Consider the following 20,785-nt stretch of genomic DNA (forward strand, 5'->3'; position numbering starts at 1 on the left):
AATAGCCCTGTTTCCCGGGTTGTGAATTTTAGTAGCACAGGTTAACACCTCATTACAACAAACCAACAACCCCTCACATGTTCATGCCTTTCTATGAAGGCGAATGCTACTATGAGTTAAGTTCCAACATTCCGGATAATGAATGGGGTATGACAATATAACAGGTCACAACAGGAAAGCCGTGCGTCCTCCCTGAAATCGCACACAGCTATTGTCTTAGTCATTGGCCTCCAAAGGGGCTTGCACATCCTACGAAACAAACAAAATCTGCCAGGGTTCAGATGAACACAAATGATTCCTACTTCTTTTTTTTATTTTGTCTTTTTGTAATTAAGTCATTTGGAATATTTAAAGTCTGGACTGATGAATGCACATCTATCCTCTACCTCTATCCATCCATCCATCCATCAATCATCCACCCATCTGCCTATCCAGGAAGCATAAGCATTTTTAACTGACAGGGACATGAGATCCACGCAAGGCCAGAGTGCCTTCAGAACTAATGCAGGCTCCTCAGACGCTAAACAGCAGCACGCTGGTTGTTTGTACTTTACCTTCACAGTGTGGAAATCCAATCTGTGACAAAATCTGCTTCAGAGTCAATTTGTTGCTTTTAAGGCCATGCAGTTGAAGCCATTTCTCTGATGAAATAAGACTTTGCTCAGCCAAGGCTGTTTTGGTGTGGCTCAGTCCTCCCTGTTTCTGTGACTGCCACTCAGAGATGGAAGAAGACAAACCTGATTTCTCCATCTCCGCTTCAGAATCTAAGTTACAGCGCTTCCTGCAAGGACAATGGTCAAACTCAGACTTCCTGAAAACTTGGAAACAAACAACAGAGGAGTGGTTCAATATGAATTAGAGTACACCCAGGAAGTGGCATTCTGTTTGGTTCAAATTAAAATATGGATGCATATTTGTTGGTAAAGAAGACATCCACATATATTGCTAAAAGATAATCAGACAATTCAATATCCATATGTACAAACACACAGAAAAACATCTAGAAAAATATACGCCAAGATATCCCCCAGGAAGTTTTTTTCTATTTGTTAGAAATGTATGTGGTGGGCCCGGCGGTGTGGCCTAGCGGCTAAAGTCCTCGCCTTAAAAGCCCCGGGATCCCATATGGGCGCCGGTTCTAGTCCCGGCAGCTCCACTTCCCATCCAGCTCCCTGCCTGTGGCCTGGGAAAGCAGTCGAGGACGGCCCAATGCACTGGGACCCTGCACCTGCGTGGGAGACCCGGAAGAGGTTCCAGGTTCCCAGCTTCGGATCGGCGCGAATCGGCCCATTGTGGCTCACTTGGGGAGTGAATCATCAAACGGAAGATCTTCCTCTCTGTCTCTCCTCCTTTGTGTATATCTGGCTGTAATAAAATGAATAAATCTTTAAAAAAAATAGAAATGTATGTGGTTTTGCCTTTTTTTTATATATACTATTTAATTGAAAGGCACAGTTAAAGACATAGAGAATTCTTCCATCCTCTAGTTCACTCCCCAAATGGCTGCAATGGTGGGGCTAAACCCAGCTGAGGCTAGGAAGATAAAACTTCATTTGGGTCACCCACATGGGTGGGCAGGAGCCCAAGGGCTGACCATTTTCCGAAGCTCTCCCAGGCCATTGGTAGGGGGCTGGATCAGAACTGGAGCGTGGAGGGACTTGAACCGGTATTCATTAGGAGCAGCATCACAGGCAGAAAATTTAACCCACTGTACCACCATGCAAGCCTGCCTTATCTATTCTGTATTACTACCGGCATTATTCAAACATTTCTAAAATAGCATTTACATTTATAATGGGGGGGGATGCAAAGCCTTGAAAACTTTGAAAAAGTAACACTCAGAACCTTCACTGGTTCTGTATGACTCTGATCACATCTGACATTTTGTTATCAACGGCAATAAAGAGCCCAAAACCCCTGGGAGGAAACACACCTGTTGTACACATGCAGGGGCTAGCTGGGAGATGGTGGCAGGTGGGGCCAGACCATGGTTCAGCCCTGTTGGAATATGTGCACTTACCCTCTGACTGCTTTATTGTCTGGGACGTGGCTCTGCAGTTGGACTTCAGCACTCTGACTTGGGGAGTCAGATGTTCTGGGATGGAGTTAACTCGAGGCAACAGACATCACAGTAAACTTCGGCGGGCCTGCCAGTCCACGCATGAGGAAAGGAGTAGCACCACTGCAGTGCAACCTTGACCCACTCACCACAAATGGGCAGGGCCACATAACTTGGAGGATGTGTCAGAAGCTCTGTTCACCTCTGCTTCCAGTGTATGCAGGGCATAGAAACTGACACACCACATTGTAAAACAACAACTGAAATATTCTCTTTCCCCCTTTTCTCAAATTCTCATTGTATTTCTTGAAAGCCTCAATGTTATGACAAGGGCATTTACTCAACACAAAAATCAGCTGCAGGCCAAAACAGTGGCATAGCAAGCCAAGCTTCTGCCTATGGCACCAGTATCCCATATGATCACCAAGCCAAATCCTGGCTGCTCCACTTCTGAGCAAGCTCTCTTTTTTTTTGTTGTTGTTGATTATTTTTTTTTACTTTTTTTTTTAATTAATTATTTTGCATTATGTGACAGTTTCATAGGCTCTGGGAATCCCCCCACCCCTCCCCACGCCCCTCCCTCCTGGTGGATTCCTCCACCTTGGTGCAGTATTACAGTTCAAATTCAATCAAGATTCTTTCCTTGCAAACGTATACCAACCATAGAGTCCAGCTACTTATTGTCCAGATGGGTTGAACAGTTTCTTGGGGAGACCATTTCTGGTCCGAAGTTAGAGCTGGTAGAATATCATCCCAGTCAATTAAGAGTCCCAATATAACATCAACAGCAATTTGTAACATTATGGAATTGACATGGTTTTGCGTAACCAGTATGTTAAAAAAAAAAACAAAAAACAAGTTCTTAACCACAACCTATGATTTGCTCATTGACATTTCAATTTTAGTTTGTATACAGGACCGGCTGCTATATACCTTAAAATGGCTATAAGGTACCATTCAGCTGTCTCGTGTCTATTTCATTTTAGTATTTAGCCATTTGTTGTGTTGAAGTATAATTTTACTGATCTTGGCAGATTTTAGGATAATCTAGACTGGCTTGTAACTCTAACAAGACATTTGTCAACAATTAAGGTGCAGAACATTTTGGGGGGGGGGTGTGCAGGAAAGTGCCCAACACCACGGTGAAGAGTGACTAATCTTCGTGTCCCACCCAGCGAGGCATGAGCAAATCCATGCCAGCTCTTTCCTGTCAGATTCCAAGCTCTACTTTTTGTTGTTTGTCTATTTATTTTAGGTTTTTTTAGTTTGTATGATTGTTTGTTTGCTATGAGGGGTTTTCGGAGCGATCCTGATGGTCATTGCAAGGGAGGGTGGGGGTCCAGAGGTGGAGCCAGGCTCGGACCAGAGAAAGCTCTCCTCCCTGGTCCCGAAGGACGTTTATTGTTCTTCAGAGTGGGGCAAGCTCTCTTTAATGTGCCTGGGAAAGCAACAGATGACCCAAGTGCTTTGGCAGCTGCACGCATGTGGAAGACTTGAAGAGGATCCAGGCTCTCGGTTTCAGACTGGCCCAGTTACAGCTGTTACATCCAACTGGGGAATGAACCAGCAGATGGAAGAGCTCCTCCGGCTCAGCTTCTCCCATAAAAACAAGTAATACTTTTTAAATCAGCTTGACTCCAGCCACAACATGCTTTTTTTTTAATAATAGAGAATACTACTAGCCAGCATTTTATTTAACATTATGTCATGTGTAGTGTATATTTATTCCCTCAAATAATCATATAAGGTAGACACTATTTTTATTTCCACTTTATAGATAAGGAAATCAAGTGAAAGAGACTTAGCTACAGCATCACAGGTGGTAAGGGCCTCACAGCTAGCACAGGTTGTGCATGATTTCAGACCAGGCCACCCTGCTCCCAAATCTATGGTCAGTGGCCTTTATTACAGTAGGAAGAACTGCAGCAACTTCCGTTTCTTGGCCAGTCATTGGGCAGGTCTGTATGAGTGTGTGTGTGTGTGCGCACTATCTCAGATTCTTCACAATCCTATCAGTGACACACTGTTAACACCCTGATTAAACCGGAGCTTTATGACTCAGGGAATCAGAAGCTTTGAGGACTGAAAGGACTCATAAAACAGCTCTGCTACAGCCAGGAAGTAGCAGAAGTAAGAATCAATACCATTGCTTAACTACTCCACTATGTTTACAACTAACCTCCTCCAACTCCACCCTTTGCGACAAGCTGGCAGCTGTGTTCCAGTGGGACTACTTCCTGGGAATCCTCCTGAGTCCTCACTGAAAACAAAGAACTCTACCCCTGGGGTTCTCAGGGCTCAGGTTCAGCAAGTTTCCTAGCTCATCACATTCCAGCTTTGAAAGATTATGTGTATTCCTTTTAAGGTGGGTGTGAATTTATATTTTCCCACATAAAGAACACTTTAAAAAGTTTGTGGAAAAGAGAGTGAAGAGATAACTTCGACTTGGTTTGGAATTGTTAAAAATGTGTTTCTTTTCACTTTGAAAGGCAGAGAGGCAGAAGAGACAGACAGAGATCTTTCTATTGTTCACTCTCCAGTGGCTGTAACAGCTAACCATCTGGGCCAGGCCAAAGTCAGGAGTCTCCCACAGGAGACTCAGTCTGAGTCTCCCACAGGGGCAACAGGAACACCAGGACTTGAGCCATCACTGCTGCCTTCCACAGTGCACAGTAAAAGGAAGCTGTGTCAGAGGCTAAGTAGCTGGGACTTAAATCAGGCTCCCCAACAGAGGATGAAGGCATTCCAAGCAGCAATTAAACAGCTTTGCCAAATGCCCATCTCATATATCTTTATTTTGGTACAAAACTTTTAATGTATGGATGGTTTTTCATAACTATTTTCCATGAAATTTTTGAAGACCCCTCAAGTTGAATTCAAAGCCATGCAAATTCATATTATTGAAGATTTCAATTCCGTTCTGTAAGAACTCAGTTTGGGGGTTGGTGCCATGGCTTAACAGGCTAATCTCCCACTTTTCATCAGTGGCATCCTAAAAGGGCACTGGTTTGCGTCCTGGCTGCTGCAAATTCGATTCAGCTCCCTAATTATGGCCTGGGAAAGTGGTAGAGAATGTCCCAAGTCCTTGGGACCCTGCACCCATGTGGGAGACCCTGAGAGGCTCCTGGCTCTTGCCATTGAGGCCATTCGGGGAGTGAACCAGTGGATGAAAGATCCTTCCCTCTCCTTATCTTTCTTTCTTTCTGTAAATCTGCCTTCAATTTAAAAAAGTAAACTTTTACAAAAAGAACTCAGTTTGATGAGAATATTACAGTAGTACTTGTAGAGCTTCACACAGGAATGGAAAAGTTTAGAATCAAAGCTCAGAGGCAGACATTTCATTCAGCAGTTAAGATGCCACGCCCCACTCAACGTACCTGAGTTTAATTCCCAGTTTTGTTTTCTGATTCCAGCTTTGCATGAATCCAGACTGAAAAAACGTGGTGACGGCTCAAGAAATAGAGTTCCTAACACCTACATGGGGGACTGGAACAGGCCCAGTCCTGGACATAGCAATCATCTGAGAGGGATCTCTCTCTCTTTCTCTAATATTTTTAAAAGCTCAATGTAAACCTATTCTGCCACTTCAGGCAAGAGACTCCACCTCTTTCCGATACCCATACATTCTTAACTCTCAGCTACTGCAAGGAACAACTATGAAAACACTGAGTTATCCATGATAAGCCTTTGATACATTAGAAAGAGTTAAATACAAATAAGTTACCCGAAGTCACTATTTTTTAGTAATTATATTTTGCTTTATGATTCCCACTTTTACTTAAACATGCTTTAATCCCCTAATCTCCAGTCAAACTGAATTATGAGATTCAGAATCATGGAATATGAAACAGGGTAAGATTAATATCCTTTGACACAAGAAGCATAGTGGCACAGTGGGTTAAGCTGTTGCCTATGAAGAATGCCCCTGAGAAGGCAATGAAATGGCCCAAGCACTTGGGTCCCTGCCGTCCACATGAGACAGCCAATGCAGTCCTTGGCTTCTGGCCTCAGCCTAACCCAGCTCCAACCACTGTGATCATTTGGGGAGTAAACCAGTAGACAGAAGATCTCTCTCTCCCATTGTAACTCTGCTTTTAAGGTAAACAACACTTTTAAAAAATCTGACTTTCTTTTGGCTCTCTGTCCACAAAGACTCTATGTGAAGTTCTTATAAATTCGGTTAATTATTCTTGTAGAAGCCAGAAAGGGAAACGCAGAAGACTTTTTTAAAAAATTATTTCATCATTTGCAATTCATCTTTTTCTCTGCCCTAAAACACAACCCCTTCCTTCACTCTGCTTGTTGGAGGGAGTCACATGTTCTAGGTAAAAAGGGAGCACTTTTATGCAAACTCCCCCCCAAAAAGGTTTTCTGATTAAAAATTGAAATCTGAGACTCAGAGGAGCCATAGCTTGTTTTCAAGCCAAAGGGACACATTCTTAAACAGCAGATTTATTTATGATTTATTTATTTCATTTGAAAGGGAGATTTACAGAGAGGACAGAGAAAGAAAATCTTCCATCTGCTGGTTCACTCCCCAAACAGCAGCCAATCTGAAGCCAAGACCCAGGAGCCTCCTCCAAGTTTCCCATGTGGGTTCAGGGTCTCAGGTACTTGGGCCATCCTCCACTGAATTTCAGAGTATAAACAGAGAGCCTGATCAGAAACAGAGCAACCATGACACAAACCAATACCCATATGGGATGCCAACACTTGATGGTGCAGAATTAGCCTATTGAGCCACACATCCAGCACCCATGGGAACACATTCTTGATCTCAAACCAAAAGTAATTAATTCTCCAGCCTTACAAAGGTACGTGCTCCATTTCCTTGTGCATCCATTTGACTTAAAAAAAAAAAGTTGTTTTAAACAATGTGAGTAGTTCTATGGGATCTGAGAACCTGGATGACTCATCATGATTCAGACCTTAACTCTAAGGTTTTATAGTCTGAGAATACCTGTATTATCAGAAATGAAAGCACCTGGAACATGGAACACAGCCAGAACAAACAAGGGAGGAAAGAGAGAAAGGCCATCTCCCAACTGAAGGGATAGTTCTATCAAATAGGATAAAGACTTCTCTGTCAAGAAAGCCTGCACAAAGCCAACATCTGACTAAGTTACACCTGCCCTCTATTCCCCCAAACACCTCACTCCACACAGAGCTGGTCTGCTTTCCCCACCTCCAAGCTGGTCTTATCCACATCCTAGATGGATTCTAAGCCTGCAAGGTCAATTTCAAATGCTACCTCCTCCATTAGGTCTCTCCTTGGGAAAGCTCTAACTTTTGCTTTGATGTTTCCTAACTCTGGCCTTGGACTGTAAGAAGGGGGTCAACAACTTCAGTGGCAAACCAGATGTAGGTCTCAGCACAGTATTAATGTACAGCAGGCACTTTGTGTGACTCTCCCAATGATGGATCCCTCAGAACCTACTAGAATAGATTTAGAATAGGTGCCTCTTTGAACAGAACCTTATTATTCTCTGGATATTACTATGTTATTTAGTATTATTCAGTGTTTTCTTTTCAAGGGGCTGTTAAAAACCAGGAATCTCAGGCAACATATCCCAGCAGAGTATTGCCCTACATGTGAAGAGCTATTTCAAGAGTCACTGAGTTTGGGGAAATAAGAAGGGATTTCTCAAATAGATGGAGGAAGTGTAAAACAGACAAGAGAAAAAAAAAGGAAATGAAAGTCTGGGCTGAGGTATGGGCAGGTCAAGTATTCGGGGGAGGGAATGGAAAAATTAAAGTGACACACGTCCAAAGGTTCTAGCCAAAGGACGGAATGGCTTCGTGTGCAGCCCACCCTGGACTGCTACAGTCAGCCCAGGCTGGACCACCAGGAGATGCACCACGGCCACTCGGGGCTGACAGTGTTGAAGCAGTTCTCATGCCCTAAGAAAGAAGATTCTGTGTGGTCAGAGTTGAGGGACAGCCCAAGATTCGGAGTCCATTCATTCAGCTGCAAAGTTTGAAATGCTTCTACCTCAACACCTCAAATTATCAACACCTCAAATTTCCTTTTATCTTTGCTGATTTCTGAAGAAGAAATCTTGGCTGGGTGGCTATATCTTGGGATTCACTTGCTTTTTGAACTATGATTATTCTGAGGAGAAAATTTGAGAATAACTGGAGTGTGCCAGGGGGAGTTCATTCCTGAGGAGAAATAAAGATTTAAAAAAAAAAAAAAACTGAACAAAGGCAATTTTATGCCCATTTAAAAAGGATGAAAGAAAGTGATATGAGTGTGGAAGGGTCATACGATTGTGTAAACCCTGTGGGTGTGAGACGGAGCCAGACGCTTTTCCAGGCAAAAAGGTATGGAAAGCTTTGGGACAGGAGGGTCACTTATAATTTTAGACTGTTTGTAGTTATCACTCTTCATTAGAAAGTTTTTCCTGGTTCTCGAATTACTACTCTACAGAGTGCACGTAAACTTTGCCGTCTTAATACTATTGGCCTACGGCTCAGACAGAAACTTCCAGAGCCAGAGCCCGTTGTCCCCCTAGACACCTCAGCTCTTGCTGCATGTGAAGTGGCAGGAAAGCACTCTAGAGCAAGAAGGGTCGGACCCCCTGTCTTCGACCAGACCCGAGTAACCAAATAGTAACGTGTGCGCTTTCCCGCTACTGTTTCCGCATCTGCAAGATGGGTGTAATGCAGCCCAGCTCGGACACTAAGGCAGCTTGCTGGAAGGCCAGCGACTCAGCGGTTCTGACGTAGAAAGGGTGGTGTCACGCACTTACTAGGCAACCTGTCAGATGGGGGACCAGGCGGCTCCCATTCAGCAAACGTCCCATCTTCCGGAGCCGGTTTGCCTAGAGAGAGGCGGCCGAGTGGGCATCCCACCGGGTTTCTGACCGGCCATAGCTTGGAGCCAAGGATTCCAGAAGCACGGTTTCTCAGTTACCGCGGTCGTCGGGTTCAGACCCGCGGAGGTCTGTTGACGTCGACGTCGCCGCGGTTGCTAGCACACAGCCAATCGCGATGCGGCGCGGCCACTAGGCCCCGCCCACGACGGTGAGGTCAGGCCCAGGGTCGAGGGGGCGGGCCTCCCAGGCCGGCTCCTCAGCTCTTCTTGGAGACAGGAGTCGCTGCGGGAGGGGCTGTGCCACTCGTGTGGAGCGGCTGTCGGGTGCCACTGTGCCTACTGTGAGGGGGAACACTCACTGTGCTGAGTATTGTATCAGTAAACGTACCTGGTGAGGCCCCCAGGAGAAGCCAGGGTAGGAAGAGCTGGTGACGCGAAGCCCCGAAACCTGAGGAGAGGCTAACAGACTTGAGAGAGCGTTTCAAAGGGATTTCTGGAACTTCTGTCGACACTTTTTGGTGTGCAGAGGAGCGTTGAGCGTTTTGCCCAGGGTCCTCTTTTTTTCAGCCCTGTGTCCTCTTTTAAAATTTCACCTCAGAACTGTGAGGAGATACTCTTTACGTGCGACACGGGCACTTCAAAAGGTCATGGAAAAGAGGTAAATATTAATCTGGTGCAAGCTTTTTTTTTTTTACTATCCATGCATAGTCCTTGCAATAATACCCATTTTCTGTGAATTTTTTGAAATCCTCCCTGTGCAAGATTTCAAAAATTGTTTCACCAAAATAAACATTTTCTGATTCCATTTTCTATGAGCATTTTGATGGACCCTCCTAGGATAGAGGGGAAAAAGTTTAAAGGAGGTGGCACGGGTGGTTGCAAATGCTCAGCCGTGGAACATGGGTGGAGCTGACACAGGAGGAACTGGGAGCTGTAATTTCTGCAAAGTTGCAATTTTGGAAGTAGAGGTTGCAGCTAAAATCCTGATCTATTAGAAAAGAATGTTGCTGTAAGCATTATTTTCTGCATTCAGCTTACTTTAAGCCTAACTTTAGTTTTACCTTACCTAGTAATCAAACGGCTCAAAATATTTTCCAGATTTTTTTAGTCACTATGAAATAAAGTCGTGCTTATAAAGGGCTTCTTTAAATTTTTACTAGAACATCTCACAGACAAGTATTGTTTTTAGTATATTGTGTTTTTGATTTTAGACCAGAAGAAGTGACAAGATCACTTGTGTGTTTTTGAGTCGAGGGATTAATAATAAAAACATAGTTAATACTGAAACTGAGTAATTCTGTCCCCAACATAAATGTCTGGCTCATCCATGTGGGCTTATTTTTCTTCTATTCTTTTAAAGCCCTTGTAATTTAAAAAGCATTGAAATGTTTGCTCCTCTATTACAAATCATTCCTCGAAGTTATTACACGATGTATCTAGAAGTGACACCTGTCATTCATACCAACAACAAAAACCTGACAGGACTAAAGATTCTGTTCCAAAGAATAGTAGGATTCTAGGTATGCCCACATCTGCGGGTGCCACCTTAATCCCTGCTGTCCACACCCTGCCATACTAATATTCCTTGGATCATGTGGGTGAGACAGAGCTCTGAGCGTCGTCACACAGCCCAGCGCACTGCCTCATGTCATGGTGCCAGACCCTCCTGCCCTGCTTCCACTCCTGCCTGTTCCTTCCCAGGAACTCTGGCATGGATGTGTAAGCAACTGCAGATGACTGTTTCTGTCACTGTTTACGTGCCTGCAAGCACACATTCCTATGGAAATGTTAAACATTACCTAGATTGTAGAAAGACAAGTGAGCAGATTTAAGGTCATACTGCACAGCTGATATGGAACTTAGGCTGGCCACAGGATGGCTTGTCTGGTTTGTTGGTGAGCTACGATAAAGTCCTGTCTTTCTGTTGTGCTATACTGTAGTGCTGACTTCAATGACTTTTTTTAATCCACATTTTTGCAGATAGTTGGTAGTCTTCAACCTCTATGAGTGACCTACTGAGTTTACCATTCATGGCTCAGATTACACTTTTAGTCTCTTTACCCTCTGCACCCAACACAAATTCTCAACAAAGAGATAAGGTAGTCCCAGCTGCTGAACACAGATGCCTTTATTCAGGTTATTTGGGTTGCCACATTTTGGGAATCATGCCCCTTCAAGGCACTTCAAAGTCAGCTCAAGTTCTGCTCTGTTCCCAGAGCCTGCCCATTGGTGCTCCAACCCCAGTAATTTCTCTCCGTCTGCTCAGCCTCAGAGCATCCATCAGCACCACACTCATGGCTGCTGTAAACTTACTGCCTTGTCAGAACCCTTTTCATTGTTGTTTGACCTTCATGCTATTTGCTTTTCAGGATGAATGGTTTTTTCTTTTTCTTAATTTAAGTACATCTACTTGTCTTGCTTGAGCTTTTGACTGTGATTAGAATCCTTGGTGAGGGAGGGAGAATGCCTCCTGAAATGAAGGAAGAAAAAGTAGTTTTCCTAAGCCCATCACAAACACTGGACCAAGAGGAAAAGTAACATGTTCATTCAAGGAAAAGGATTGTCAAAAGTTTATGGGAAAATGGAGCAAAATTGTTTGAAATTTGAGGATTTTTCTCCATAATACATATTTTTTTTCACAATTATAGATCTCTTTATGTGCGTGTGAGGGCCTGAAATGGAATTAAAATAGAGGTTCTCTTGATAGAAGAAGAAGCAGTTAGGGCTGTGGAGCAAGTAAATGAGGCAGCAGTCCCTGGGACCCTTTGTGGACACTTTTGGTGGAGGGAGCATTGACTTTAAGGACAGCCATGGGAGAGATGGGTAGGGATGGGGAAAGAAGAGTCCAAACAAGCATGGCTGTACACTGTAATGTTCTGTGCTCAGTACCTGCCGTTCTGGGAGAACATGCCAGCAGGTGGCTTTCAAAGTAGCATTTGTTTGTTTGTTTGTTTGTTTGTTTTTCAGGAGAAGCAGACCTTCTGGGCAAAAATCTACTCTTGATCATTGCTATGCTCACTTTTATCAGTCTGAACTAACACTTAAAATAATAGAATTTACTGAATGCAGACAATTTCCTAAGTGCTTTAAATATATTATTGAATACAGTCACCTGCAACAAAACAGTTCAGTCAATGACAGACCACTCCCATGACGGTGCACCCATAAAATTATAGCACTTAGTGGCATTGTAGTTATCTTAGTTTGTGTAAGTCCACGCTGTGGTGTTCACATAATGACAGAGACACCTGATGGTACATTGCTCAGAACTTACCCTGCCGTTAAGTGATGCATGACCATAGTACTTAGAAAAGCTCCATGGGGGAGCAACCATTAATTATCCCCACTTTATAGATAAGTAAACTGATTAAGCAACTTCTTCAAAGTCACTCAGCTGGTAGCTCCAGAATTTGAACCCATTGCAGTCTGTCTCCACACCCTGCCCTCTTAATTATATGCTGTATTTATTAATTGTTGTCCTTAGTTTTCTCCAAAAGGAATTTTCTGTCATCTGTTTACAGTGTCCACTTACAGCTTGATATTAATACCACAGTGAAAACCCTACCAATTTGAATGGATTTTTTTCAAAGGACATTATTTTGGATTCAAATGCCATAAAGCAAGTGTGTTTTATAATTATTACCCTTCCCTCCTACACTTGTTAACCAACATCTGTGCTATGCAACATTGCTTTTAAATAAACTGAAGGGAAGGCTATTATCATGTCCCAATCGCAGGTTAAGAAGGACTGAACATTATTTTACATACAAACAAAAAGCCTCAAATATTTGAACATGCCAAAATCACCCTTCAGAATAGATACTGGTAAGAAAACCTGGCAAATACTCCTGGAATGAAACTTTATTTCAACGTTTATTTATTTGAAAGGGAGAGACAGCCCACTTCTATCCACTGGTTTGCTCTCCAAAGGCTCATAATGGCCCGAGCTGGGCTACGGCCATAGTTGGAATCTGGGAACACAGGTCTTGCGTGTGAGTGGAAGGAACACAGCTACTTGAGGCATCCCCACTGCCGCCCAGGTTCTATATTAGCAGGAGGCTGGCTGGTTTGTCTTTTTCTTCTCTACCATGAGAAACAGCAGAGTACCAAGGGAGAACCACAGAAGGGATCCTGACACCTACACTTGGCTCTATCAACCTCCTGAAATCTGAGCCAGTGACTTCTGTGTTCTCCTTTCTTAAGAAGAGGAGAAGGGAAACAAAAGAGAAGAAAAGGATAATGATGGAATTAAAGCATTCTCATGAAACAATCTAATTGTAAGAAACCTAGATAAAATGACAGGAATAAGCTAGTTTTACAATAATTGTTTTTAAGATTTCCAAAACTACATGTCTTTCTGACAAGCAATTTCACTTCTAGGTTTTCTTAAAAAATACACAAAATTTTTTTTGGAATATCAACATAATGGACATCATCTTGATGTCCACCAATAAACAGAGTGCTTAAAATTATGGTACATTTTTATTGTAATATGATAATAATTTAATAAATAAAGTAAATTTATTTGTGATAGAGCTCCAAGATAAATTTTTCAAAAAACATTAAATTATAGAGCCTATTGTCAGTGTCATGCATTTTATACTAAAACACACACAATGTGCATATATTATATATATTAATATAAAATGCACAATACTGAGTATATGCTCCATGACTTGATTTTTTAAAAAAATGTAATGCATATACATAAGCATATATGTATATTAGTGTACATATATAGGCATATATATATATATATATAGGCATATATATATATATATATACTAATTTCCACTTACTTGAGAATAGAATTACAAGAGGGAATGTACTAGTTCCTATCTATCAGTTTATTCTCCAAATGTCAGAAGCTGGGAGGCAGGAGGAACCTGAGCTGGATCCCACATGGATGGCAGGAACCCACTTGCTTGAGCTATCATCACTGGCTCCCAGGGAATGCACTAACAGAAAGCTGGAGTCAGGAGCTAGACCCAGGAATCCCACTCAAGCACCCTAGTGAGGAACCCAGACATCCTAAATGGCAGCTTAACCACTACACAAAACTCTTGCTGCTTATATTCACATGTATGATTCTACTCTCAGCCCATTGGCCAGAGCAGGTCATGTGATCACACTTTTAGGGGACAGAAAAATGGGGAACCTAAGGATACTCCCTTGGCAGTGGATATTTCTTTCTGTTGGATTAAACCAAAGCTTAGGCCTTTGGAGAACAACATCCAGGAAGACTCACAGAAGCTCTGTGTTCCAAAGTGCTGTGTGTGCCTCCAAGGAAATGAAGGAGAGAATAGGCTTCCTGGCTGAACACAGCTGCAAGAGAGTATTAAAATATCCACAGGGTGAACATGTATACGTGTGCACACAAAAGCACACACACACACACACACACACATATAGCTTCATCAAAAGTTACATAGTCAGAGTTTCTTGCTCAAATATGCTAGCATAGGGATAGAGTTTATAATATTTTGTGCCAAAGGTTTTTGTGAAACATGTATATGATAATGATCATCTGAAAACTATCTATACATATTCTAAAAGCATTTATGAAAGACACCATTATGATGTCATAAGTCCTGATTCAAACTCTACAAACTTCTCAACATTTACTTCTACGCAAGCATGTTTCTTTTATTGAGTGGGTAATTTCTTTTTTTTTTTCTCCAAGACAATGAAGACTAAGTGACAAATAAAATTCCTCTTGTTGCAGTGACAGCCAAGACTCTCAGGCCAATGCTTTAAGCTCACCTGCAATGCCATTCTGATAACATTAGCTCCCTCCCCTCTTTCAGCTCTCAGCTCCTTTAATTCTGTTCCAGTCTCAGCATACTTGTGGGTGCATAGAGGACTGGCCTTTAATTGTTGCTTTGTGCCTTTAAAGAAATGAGTAGGGCATAAAATATCCAATAGGATGACAGAGACATCTTTGTACAGTGTCACCCACAGCCTGTACTGGCGCTGGAGGGCCTGAGCAGAACCATGTGATGAGGGGTGCACAGTGAGCCTACCATCACTGGGCGTGAGAAGTGGGCACACACAGTGCAGGATTCAGTGGTCCAAGGCACAAAGGGCTCTGCCCTCTTGTTTTGAGGCTCCATGAGGTAGGCAGGGACTGTCATTGTAGCTAGGATCCCTGTGGGACAGGCCGATCCCCCAGAGGCCTCACATACCCAGAGCTCTGCATAGGAGAGAGCCCCTTATCCCCTCTGCTCACTTGAGTTGGTAGAAATTTGCTCCAAAGTCCATGAGTGAGCCAAATTTTTTAAGAGAGTTTTTCTCTTTTTTTAAGATTTATTTTATTGGAAAGATACACAGAGAGTAAGAGAGAGAGAGACAAAAATCTTTCATGTGTTGATTCACTCGACAAATAGCCGCAATAGTTGTAGGTGCGCCGATCCCAAACCAGGAGCTCAGAGTCTCTTCCGGTTGTCCCATGTAACTGCAGGGTGGCTTTGGGCCACCACTTGCCGAGGGTTTGTGCCATCCTCAACTGCTTTCCCAGGCCACATGCGGGGAGCTGGATGAGAAGCAGGGCCGTCGGGATTAGAACTGGCATCTACATAGGATGCTGGTGTGTGCAAGGTGAGGATTTTAGCCACTAGGCCACCACTGCTGAGCTGGAGCCAAATTCTTGAATCATTAACAAATCAGTTATTGGTTGTTTGAACTGCAATAACAGTTTAAACTAAAGTCTAATTGTCCAAATGTCACTTTTTGTCTTGTAAAGGCTTCTTGAACTGAAAATGATGGTTCCCAAAGTCTACATAAGGAGTCGGCTTCTTCCTTCCCTCCATGGAGACCTTTGCTGGCTTCCTGATGAGTGCTGAGCTCCAGTGCCTCGAAAGACTTGGGCTCAGCTTTGAAAAGCTCAAGTGTATTTCCTGCAAGACCAGGACAAGAAGTAAGTGATATGTTAATTACCTTGATTGGATCAGCATGCATTCTATACATGTATTGGAATGCCTGCGCTGCACCCCATAAATATGCAGAATCCTTGTAAATCAAGAAAATTTTAATTTTTAAAAAGTAAATTTAGGGAACAGCATTCTGGCATAGCCAATTAAGTCTCTGTCAAAATGCCAGCATCAAGTCCCAGTCACTTCATTTCCATTCCAACTACCTGCTAATATGCCTGGGAAAGCAGCAGAAGATGTCCACATGCTGGGCCCCTGCACCCACATGGCAGATCCAGGTGTAAGCTCTTCACTTTTTGCTTCAGCCACCCAACCCTGGCCATTGCAGCCATTTGGGGAGTGAACCAGCAGGTGGAAGCTTTCTCTGTCTCTCCTTTTTCCTTTCTTAGATTTCTGCCTTTCCTTTCCTTTCCTTCTGACTGTCAAATAAATAAATAAATATACCTTTTTAGAATGAAATTTTAAAAAGAATGGATTATGAAGAATATGAAAAACAAATTTCATAGAACCATACTGTGGAAGAATAAATTCATTTAGATAAGAGAAGCAAAAAGTAACTGTGTCTGCATCCGCTGAAATGAATCTGGATGCATAAAATTAAATGTCCCATGTATGAAGACCATTAGAGACTGAATGTTTCTGTTGCCCCAAATTCTACATGAAATCTAACCCTGAGGCTTAATTCCTTCAAGAAGACAAAGAACATATTTTTAAAGATTTATTTATTTTTATTACAGTCAGACATACAGAGAGGAGGAGAGATAGAGAGGAAGATCTTCCGTCCGATGATTCACTCCCCAAGTGACCGCAACGGCCGGTGCTGCGCCGATCCAAAACCAGAAACCAGGAACCTCTTCCGGGTCTCCCATGTGGGTGCAGGGTCCCAAGGCTTTGGACCATCCTCGACTACTTTCCCAGGCCACAAGCAGGGAGCTGGATGGGAAGTGGTGCTGCCGGGATTAGAACAAGCGCCCATATGGGATCCCGGGGCGTTCAAGGCGAGGACTTTAGCCGCTAGGCTACTGTGCCGGGCCCATCTTACCCATTATTTTAAGTTCTACCTTCACTGCATGGCAGTCATTGTGGTCCGAGTATAAATTTGAAAGAAAAAGAAACTGGTAAGTGGGGCAAATTGTTAAAGAAAAAAAAAAATCCTGACTGTTAAAAGATAAATTTCATAAAAAGGCAGTGTCATGACTGTCACTCAGATGTAAAAGTGAATTCATGTTAAGGAGTTTATTAAATTGTTTTCAAATAAAAGAAGCAATCAGATATTCGAATCCTTCAAAGGACAAGTCACAAAGATAGTAACATTGGATTGGATATACAAATGGCACAGACTGAATTTTCCCCAGGGAGAGGGATGTGTATCAGTCACCTATCCGATACAGATTTGTGAAAGAGCTCCTAAAGAATCAGCCTGGTCAGCAATTCAGAACTGTTGAACTATCAAAACCACTTGAGCAAGACCCTCAGAGCATGCCCCACGTCTGGGACCTGGGGTGGGTGGGAGACTGGGTGGGGCTTCTTCCTTAAAATCCCCTTTTATGTCAGATATATTAAGGAAACAATAAAAAAAAAAAAAAGAATCAACCTGGTAAAATAAAACGGTACATACACTATTGACAAGGCATAGTATTTCACTGAAGCACAGAAATTTTTTGTGCAACTTCACATCAAAGATTGGAAAATGAACATATTTACATGAGCCAAGTTGGATGAGATGTGTAAGACCAGTATCATTCTTTAATGTTTCCTACATTGCCAATTAACTGGTTAATAATTAGCCTTCATCAATCAATTAAGAGAAATTCGGTTCTGACATTTTCTTTCATTGAGAAAAATAGTTGCAATAGTAGTAGTTGTTGTTGTTTTAAAGAAAAAAAACCAGTGTTTCTTATCTTAAAACAAACCAGGAACTGATTATCTTCCAAATGTAGTAACCTCAAAAAATGAACATTAAAGTTACAAGCACTGTGAGAAACTGGGTAAAAGGAACCTAGGACTTCCCTGAGCTGTTTTTACAAATTCCTGTGAATGTGTAAGTCTTTCAAAATAAAATCTTTTTATAAAAAGAATATTAAAGTACAGAACCAGGAGAGCCCCCAAAGTTTCCACTTATCCTTCCCAGTGGACCATCAGAAGGAACAAAGCTGGCTGCTCTTCGTATTCAAAATTAGCATTAGCAGCTATCCCAGGAGACAACATTTTTCTTCCCAGAGAAGGTGTTAAAAAATACCTGAAAAGGGTGGGGGGGGAGTGTGAAGAACTTGAACCCTGGCAGTGTATCTTCAACAGGAGATGACCATTTCCTCTCAGGTTTAGAATTTTAACTTTCAGGTTTTGTGCCATCAGATGTCATGAATAATAGAGAGAGCAGCATCAATGTCAAGGCCAGTTTCCTGGTTTTGATATCATACTACAATTACAAGATATTGCCTTTATGAGCTGAAGGAAGAGTATAGAGAGCTCTGTTATTCAAAACGAAAATTCCTTTAAGTCTCCTACTTTTTAAAAAATAAAGTTTAGAAAAAGAAAAATTACCTATGCCTCAAAATGTATATGGTTGACTTCAGAACTTAAAACAATTATGTCTTATTTACAACAGAGGCAAAACTGTTCATTTGTCTTAGATGCTGGATCCATTATGAGGTCAGAAGCAATATGGCCCATTAAAAAATACAAGTATCATTTTGACGTTGTTAGAACTTCCTTCACCAACTTCTTAAGAGTGACCATACTTACGGAAGAATAAACAAATTAAACTGATTTTCTTTATATCGTCTGGGAAGGACAAATCTAAGAAAGAGCAGACTATAGTCAGAAAAGTCCTTTTCCAGCAAAGATAAACCTTGTGATTGTTTCTCTTCTGTCTGTGTACAAGTATGCAAAGTCAGAGATTTGCAGGAGACTTCTTTACACCTGCACAAGTCTAAACATAGCCCCTGGCCTGACGGTTCAGGTTTCCCTTGAAAGGAAAAATGGCATCAGGTACACAAGTGTTCACTGTTCCCTGAAGCTATTGTTAACAACTGCGCACTCAATGTTCCACTGCCTTTGAGGGCCTTTCAGTAGTCAGACATGAGCTTTGTCAGCACATCAGTGATCTCCAGACATTCCTTTTGGCTTCAAATGTCAACCTCCTGCTGACTCACAAATAGAACATCCATGCCCTCCTTGTGCCTTGTCCATTTTTTGTCCTAGAAGCACCTTTTTTTGTTCCCATGCAGGCTCAACAGTTTGGAATGGGAAAAGATTTCTTTGCAAACTGAACAAGCTACAAGGATTTTGTTTCCTCATTTGGAATAATGATAAATAAGACACAAATATCTAGTGACCATCATCCTTTAAAATAGATCTTCCTTGAGGAACATGGAATTGTTTTGAGAAAGCAGATTTTAGAAATGTGTTAAAGGACCATATCTTATTGTTACTTATTTTTGTAGAGGGTCAGCTAGCGTTCATGTCATAATATCAGTCTAGTTCCAATGATGTAAAATATATTCTGCTGTGTCACATAAGGAAACATAAAGGATCATCATTCTTTCCTAGAAAAAAATGAGCGAACTTCTGACATATCCTCAACATATCCTCAGCTGTAGGTTGAAGTTCCAAAAGGCAACTTGTACCAGAAAACCAATCCTTTTTAGGGTTAATTTCACTTAAAACTTGCATTATTTAGACAGTATTCTTTCTTTAAAAATACTGAAACATAGGAAGAGTTTCTATCCCCAGTTTCACTCCTCAAATAACCACAGTTGCCAGGACTGGGTCAGACCAGGCTGAGGCAGTCGGAAGCTCAATCCATTTCTCCCATGTGAGTGGCAGGAACCCAATCACTTGAGCTATCACCACTGCCCAGTCTATCCCTTTGAGCTATCCCAAAGTCTGCGTTAGCAGGAATGGGAGTCAGGAGACAGAAATGAAATCCAATGTAGAATGCATGCTTCTTAATATACAGGACAAGCATCTCACAGATAGTTTTCTAATAGTTAGATGACATTTATGTAATAAAGCCAAAGATAGTCTTCTTCCTTTGGAAATTTTTACCTAAATTACAAAGTCAATGATAATAAAGGCTAAAACACATATATATCAAACAAAACTTTATAATGGCAAAACAAATTATAGCAATCAACCTGAATTTCAAACAGGAGGCCTTTGTTAAATAAACTATGTTATATATAAACAAGCTATTTAAAAACAATGTGTGGAACACACATGTGATCATTTGGAAAGGTTTAAATACTAAGCAAAAGGAAAAAAAAAGGAAAGATGCCAATGGAGCCAAATGATTGTCACAATGATTAGGTTGCTACTTGGGGAGCCTTCACCCCAGTTCAGACCACTTGATTTGAGTCTCAGTTCCCCTGCTTCTCCCAGCTTCCCGCTAATGTGTGCTCTGAGAAGCAGAAGATAATGACTCAAAGACTTAGGTCCCTGCCACCCACTCCTGGCTTCAGCCTGCCCAACTCTAGCTGTTGTCAGCATTGCAGGATGGGAGCTTCTCTCCATCTGTATCTTTGTCTCAAATTAAAGGTGAAAATGGTAAATATAAAATGTAAAGACTTCTCTTTTAAAAAAAAAACTGATGAGATATATCCTATATGTAGCATAAAAGTACTAGAAGAAAAACAATCATGTATCACTAGAGATGATATTTAAATAGTAAGCTAAAGGACAGTTTTCATTTTCTTCTCATTTATATATTTTCTATGATTAATATGTATTATTTTGTCACTTGAAAAGCTAGTAACTGTTTCCCCTTGAAATGAAAGAAAATTCCTTCCTACTGTTATTTGTGATATGAAAACAGGACAGTAATCAATTATTGCCTTTCAAAATATATATGTGACTGCTTGACTGTGCCTCAGCTATTTCTGGAAGAAGAACTAAGAAACTACAGGTGTGGTTGCCTCCAATGAAGGAAAAGAAGTATTTAGAACACAGGTGAAAATAATGCTTTCCACTATACGTTGT

The 20,785-nt window shown here is 41.8% G+C and overlaps 1 protein-coding gene across 8 annotated transcripts in view; it reads right to left on the bottom strand.

Moving 5' to 3' along the window:
* VWA3B (von Willebrand factor A domain containing 3B) overlaps window positions 1-8,989 on the bottom strand; it is a 222,942-nt gene extending 213,953 nt beyond the window's left edge. For 7 of the 8 annotated variants that reach the window (XM_058667564.1, XM_058667561.1, XM_058667560.1 and 4 more), the window contains exons 1-2: window positions 8,812-8,989; window positions 555-781 (exon numbers count right to left, since the gene is read on the bottom strand). In XM_058667564.1, coding sequence (XP_058523547.1) covers window positions 555-750 — 196 coding nt within the window. In that variant the 5' untranslated portion in view covers window positions 751-781; window positions 8,812-8,989. Of the gene's footprint in view, window positions 1-554; window positions 819-8,811 lie in introns of all 8 variants that reach the window. The other variant, XM_058667559.1, reaches the window with a different exon arrangement.
* Between the last annotated feature and the right edge of the window lie 11,796 nt (window positions 8,990-20,785).

The sequence above is a fragment of the Ochotona princeps genome, chromosome 8 (assembly GCF_030435755.1).
Source record: "Ochotona princeps isolate mOchPri1 chromosome 8, mOchPri1.hap1, whole genome shotgun sequence".
Classification (NCBI taxonomy): Eukaryota; Metazoa; Chordata; class Mammalia; order Lagomorpha; family Ochotonidae; genus Ochotona; species Ochotona princeps.